The 6000-nt window shown below is 54.5% G+C and overlaps 1 protein-coding gene across 4 annotated transcripts in view; it reads left to right on the top strand.

The window, feature by feature from the left end:
• Positions 1 to 363: 363 nt before the first annotated feature.
• The window catches only part of MLLT6 (MLLT6, PHD finger containing), a 51619-nt gene continuing 45982 nt past the window's right edge, over positions 364 to 6000 (top strand). For 3 of the 4 annotated variants that reach the window (XR_015707440.1, XM_087769934.1, XM_087769933.1), the window contains exons 1-2: positions 896 to 1021; positions 4496 to 4575. Coding sequence is in view for 2 of the 4 variants with exons in the window: in XM_087769934.1 (XP_087626060.1) it covers positions 913 to 1021; positions 4496 to 4575 (189 nt within the window). In the remaining 2 variants the exon portion in view is untranslated. Of the gene's footprint in view, positions 522 to 895; positions 1022 to 4495; positions 4576 to 6000 lie in introns of those variants that run through there. The other variant, XM_087769935.1, reaches the window with a different exon arrangement.

Here is a 6000-nt window from a genome sequence, read left to right as displayed (position 1 = left end):
GGTTTCCAGCTGATTTCTGACGCGTGTCCTGCTGGGCATAAACCTCCCCGGGGGGCATTTTTCCCCCTCCTTGCGAAGAGAACAAAACAGGTGCCAAGGGGTTAAAACCTCCTCGGCGGGAGCAGGACGGGCGGTGGCGCTCGCGGAGCCGCGATCTGGCAGAGGAATTGCAGAGATAATGGGATTTGCGGAGCGGTCCCGACTCATCCCTCCGGAGCGATCCATGGGGACTGGCTCGGGCACGCATCCAGCGGTTTGCACACCCGGGTGCACACTCGGATTCCTGCTCGGTTTGCTCGGGAGAGGGCGGGGGTGGAGGGGGGGGGGGTGGGGTGAACAAAACAACATAAAGAAGCGACATACAGCGGCCGGAGGGGGGGGTAAAAAAAAAACCAACCCAACAACCAAAAATTAATCTCACACGCAGAGAGGCACGCAGAGAAACGCACCCGACCCAGCCAGCCTGCCATCCCTGAACCTCAGATTTTACCGGAGCATGCGGGCGGCGCAGCCATGATTGTGTAGGCGGGGGGGTTGTGTGTGCGTGTGTGTGCGTGTGTGTGTGCGTGTGCGTGTGTGTGTGTGTCCGTGTGTGTGTGTGTCCGTGTGTGCGTGCGTGTGCCTGGGCGCGGGGCGAGCGGGGGGGCGGGGGCGCGGCCGCCCCCGGGTCCCGTCGCCCCCCCTCCCCGAGCACCGCCCGGCTCCGCGCCGCCGCCTGCGGGGGTCGGGCACCCCGCGCCCCTCCTGGGGCGGCCGTGTGAAAGGCAGGCTGCGAGCGGGGAGGGGGAGCGGGAGGAGGAGAGGAGGAGAGGAGGAGGAGGAGGAGGAGGAGGAGGAGGGAGGGAGGGAGGGAGGGAGGGAGGAGTGTGTGCGTAGAGGGAGGCGGGGGGGGAAGGAAACCCTCATGGAAGTATGAAGGAGATGGTGGGAGGCTGCTGTGTCTGTTCTGATGAGCGGGGCTGGGCGGAGAACCCGCTGGTGTACTGCGACGGGCACGGCTGCAATGTGGCGGTGCACCAAGGTAAGGCACCGGCCCGGCCCCGCCGCCGGCACCGGGGCAGCGCCGAGCCGCCGCCGCCTCCCCCGCCGGGCGCCCCGGGGAGGCCGGGGGGGGGGGGGCGGGGGCGGCGGGGGGGGGGGGGGTCTTTGTTTTATCCCTATTGTTCAAAATAACGGTGTCGCCGCTGGCCTGGCTCGGCGGAGGAGGCGGGGGGGGAGCGCGGGGTGGCGGGGGCGAGGGGGGAGCGGAGTTGGCCATCAGCTGCGCCCCGGGGGGGGGGGGGGGGGCACGCACCTCCCGGGGCTGGGGGTGCTCGTTACCGGCAGCCCGGCGGGGCTTCCTTCCGCGGAGGGCGGGGGGATTGCCCGGGGCGGCGGAGCTGGGTGTCTGTGTCCCTCCCCCCCCCCCGGCCCCGGTGGCCCGGGAAGGGCGGGCTGCCGAGCCCCGGGCCGGGAGGGAAAGGCCGCAGCCGCCCCCGGGGTCCGGTGCCCCGGGCTGGGCCCGCTGCCGCGCATGGCCCCGGGTAACCCCCGGGGGGCCCGCGGGGCCCGGAGCCGCCGCCGCCAAGGGCAGGGAGGGAGGCAGCCCTTCTCCTCCCGGAGAGAGGGGCTATTTGCATTTTAAATGACTTGGAGCACGCCCCTAACACAGGGTACCGGACTGGAAAGTTTGTCCTCAGGTCTCCGAACAAAAACAAGCCAAAAAATTAAAAAAAAAAGATGTATTTGCTTTCGTTCGAATCCAGCAGAAAGGCACGGTGATTCTCCTGGGCGGTTTGTTTTGAATAACACGAAGGTTTCTGGTCTCATCTGGCATGTCTGTTTTCCCATCTATTATTATCCTATCCATCTACCAGCACATCTCCAGCCTCCTCCTGTATAACCTCTCCCGCGGTGCCTCGCTGCCCGGCTCCAGCTGCGGACGGGTCCCGCTCTGCCTCTGCCCCCCGTCAGGCTCCGGGGCTGGCGGGCGGCCTTCCTTTTGCTTTTCGTAGGTTTGGCGTATCCGCGCTCACGGCTCGGGTAAGAAGTCGCTCACAACCAGGTGACCGAAGGGGAGGTGAAATGGGGAAGTGAAGCTGGCAGGGGATTTCTCTTCGCTCGGAGGCGAGGCGATGCTCGGGTGTCTCCTGTCATCAGGCAGCCTCTCCAGGGTGCCTCTGAGTGACGCGGCGGGACGAGGGTCTCGCTGGAAGGACGCTTCTTTCTGTTTTCATTTCGCCGGTGTCAGTCTTCCATTCCTCCCGTTATTTATCAAACCGCATGCTAGAGAAGAGGTTTCTTCATCGCTTTCTTTTTTGGAGGGAGATAAAGGGCGTTGGCGTCCTTACGCCCGCTCCCAAGATTAATATAAACACTTTTGTTTGCTGGCAAGAACAGTTGCAAATGTGCGATGCTTTTATTCTGTTACGGTGCCTGTTTTTAGGCCCGCACAGGTACAGAGGCTGGATGTGTTTGCTGTGTGCCGCAGCGGTGGGGAAGCTCGTTCTGGTACGGCGGGATCGTCTTAGAAAAGTCTCGGAGAGGGCACCGCTTGTCTGTTTGGAAAACGCACCTGTCTGTTTAGGTCTTGTAGGAGTCCTTCAGGATATAATAATTCCTAAGGAGCGTAGCAGTGTGTAGTGGATGTTCTTCAACCCTCTTTTTAAAGCCTGCTCATAAACCTAGCAGTAGTGTGGTGTTTTGGTAGGCTTTTATTTCTTAAATAGAAACAAACCGCCGTAGGGGATCATCTGGGTCATCTAGTCTCGTTCCGTGCAATCGCACACTGGGTTTGGTATCTCTTTGTGCTGCTTGAATATCCACAAAACCAAAGTTACCTTTTGAAATGATTGTACGGTTAAATAAAGAACCCTGTGTTTTTTTTAAACTTACATTATAGCTACACGTTAGGGCTGATTCTTAAAAATACCTAGCATTTCTCTGACAATGGTTAGAAATCTTATCTTTCCAGGAAAAAATTAAAAATGGTAACAAAACCATCTGATTGGAAGGGAAGCCTCTAATAAGATAGTTAAGAACATTTACAAATCGTGTTTTCAGCTCTGCCTTACTTATGTTCTGCATTGTTCCTTGTTTTCTTCCTTGTTTTCTTCCTTTTTGAAGCAGCGGGCACAGAAGCTCGCGCTGGCTCCAGCTGAGTGCTTGCTTTTGGCCCTAAGCCCACAGCTAAAGATGGACCCAAGGCAGGCTCCTCCGTCAGTGCTTTCATGTCGTTTCTATTTTCTTCCGCGTACGCCTTGGCTCATCTTGCAGTCAGCTCTTTCTGTTTAACTCTACAATTGCGTTCGTTTTCCTGGCTGATGTGGGACAACAGACGTTAGAGAGATGGAGAGGACCTCTTGCGGGCCGTGTCTGGCCCGTCCCCCAGGGAGCATCACAGCGTTGCTTCCAGCAGGATATTTTCAGATGCTTTGTCCAACCGAGTTTCAAATGTCTCAAGCGACTGGGATTCCATTCCAACCGCCAGCTCGCGTTTGAAGGTGGAATAAGGAAGACAGAATTTGTTCTTCCCGAGGAGACTCCTATACCCTCATCTGAGATGCATAGCCTTACTTCTTCCCGCTGTCTTTACCAGCCTCTGTTGCTTTAAACCAGCTGTGTGGTGGCTAAGAGCCCTTTCGGGGTCAGAAACGCTTCCTTTGGGACTCACAAAGACCATCCTTGGGTGGTTAGAGGGAGAAGGTCACCAAAGAAGGTGAACGGTCTTCAAGCAGCATTGCCCCATCAGAGAAGGGAGCTGATTTTGAAGAAGCGGGAGCTGCAGCTTGCGGAGGGAGACCCCGAGAGCATCAGCAGTGATGTAGAAAGCAGAGGGACGCATGGTATAGCTGGATAAGAACACCAGTTTTGTTGGGTTGTCAGCTGGAGACTGGTGTTAACACAGAACCTGTTCCCAGGAGTAGTCCTGAAAAGCCTGGATTCAGTGGTCTCGGAAGCACGCTGCGAAAGGCTGCCGCTGGATCTGGCTTAGACTTGAGGGCGTGCAGGGTCAATGGGGGTTTCGCTTGGTGTCTGTCTGAGGTCTCACCGACGTGATTTCCTTCATGACGCTGAGATTTTATCTTAGTCCTAATTATGGTTAAGGTGCTTCACAGCCACCCATTCCATAATTTTATATTTAGATCACTAGTGGCACTTGAAAAGTTAAGGGCTAAGGAATTGCCCTGTTTATGTTTGCTAGACCAGAATTAGACACAGTTTATGAAGCACTCCACTCCCACTTAGGCCAGATTTTCATAGGAATTTTTCATACTGGGCATGAGCTTCTTTGAAAACTTGAATAGATGTGGAAGACTGGACCTCTTGCAAAAGGCTGTCTGCTGCTGCTGGATATGGAAACTAGAAAGGGGAATAAAATGCTACGTAGATGGGATTTTTGGGTTTGTCACCCATCTCCGACTGATAACAGCTCTGGCAAACTTTTATATGCACCTGAGAAATTAAACGGTTGATTTCAAGGTGGTTTAATGAACTCTCTTTGCTTTTCTTCCAGCTTGCTATGGAATTGTCCAGGTTCCTACTGGACCCTGGTTCTGTCGGAAATGTGAATCTCAAGAGAGAGCCGCCAGGGTGGTGAGTACGAAGCGCGCTTGTACTTACACGAAATAGGGTGGTTCGATGCCCTCCGTGTCTCTGCTGGAAGCAGCGTGGTCCCCTGGCAAAGGTGACAGAGCCCGGCATTTCGGCACTACGGTGGTTGTAATCCCAGCTCCGCCTGTAACCTGCTCTATCTTGTTTACACAATAGGCATAATCGCATCAAACAGTTTCATACAATGCCATTAGCCATTTTGATGAAAATGCTGCCAGAGATGCTTTTAAGCAAGTTATCAATGACAAAATTTTGGAGTCTAGAGACCTCAATCTTCTAAAAAATAATGGCGTTCTTCTGAAAGGTGGTTTCCCTGCTGCTTTTTCTATTCAGCTCCCCAGGAAGCTTTGGAGCAGAGGGAAGCTGGCATCACCTGCGATGCTGCTGTGCTGTCAGAGTTATCACACTGACTGACGGGATGGATTGGCATTCCTATCTCGCAGCAGCAGACTCCTGCATAAACTCTTCGGAGTTTGTGAAACAGCAGAGAAAATGACGGGAAGCTGGATCAGGGTTTAGTTTCTGTCTTAAGCAGCAATTCAGCAGTACAGAACACTTTACAAATGTTCTTAATTAATTCTGGCATTTCCCGGTGAGGCAGGAAAGTGGAAGCAATCAGGCCAGGACTGCCTCTTAGGTCTGCCTATGTGGCAAAGTTATTTACGCAGTAAACTGGGCTGCGAGTTTATAGCACGCGGGCTACTCGGCAGTAACTGCCCCTGCGCGCCCTGATCAGACACGGCCACGCCAACCAGCTGCCGGGGCGCCGGGGCGCAGACCTAACGAACCTGTAAGTTAGGCCATGGATGCTGCTTTTGCCGTACCGTAAATCCAAGATAGCTTCCCCCCTTCGCTTCCTTAAAGACGGATTTAAATTAAACTTCGGCTTTCCTTAACTACAGAAGGCCTCAGTCAGCACAAACGACGTTTATTAATGCCTGCACTGCCTTCTGAGCTGGTTTAGCTGAATCTTTCCTGAAGCGCACACCTAGCGAAGCTGATGTAGGTGACCTCTGAATCTGGGGATCTGTGCAGGCCTGAGCAAATAGCGTGCTCCATCTCAGCTGGGCTCTCTGCTTGCTGCGGTACAAAAGTTTAATCTGTTTCACAGATGGGCGAAGAACTTGGCGAAGATGAGTGAATGGGGGAATTAGGTACCCGTACCATGCTTTCTACATCGCATTAACTCCTTCCTCATTGGAAATGGGAGTGTAAACAAGACCAGACCTTCAGACCGGAGCTCTTTTCCCGTTGTGAGATGCTGCTTTTATGTGCGCTGCAGTAAAGAAGATCAAATGTGTCTTTGAATGGTTTTACGTCCTGCAGATAGTTTCATAGCAAAGAAAGGAATTGGGATTTCATGGGCCTCCTTCCCCCCGCTCTCCCAGCCGTGTAGGCAGAGAGAAG

This window comes from Nipponia nippon, unplaced genomic scaffold (assembly GCF_047370975.1).
Source record: "Nipponia nippon isolate SJK-2023a ecotype South Korea unplaced genomic scaffold, ASM4737097v1 scaffold_32, whole genome shotgun sequence".
NCBI lineage: Eukaryota > Metazoa > Chordata > Aves > Pelecaniformes > Threskiornithidae > Nipponia > Nipponia nippon.
Note: the sequence above shows the minus strand (reverse complement) of the source record. Positions and strands in the feature narration are given on the sequence as shown.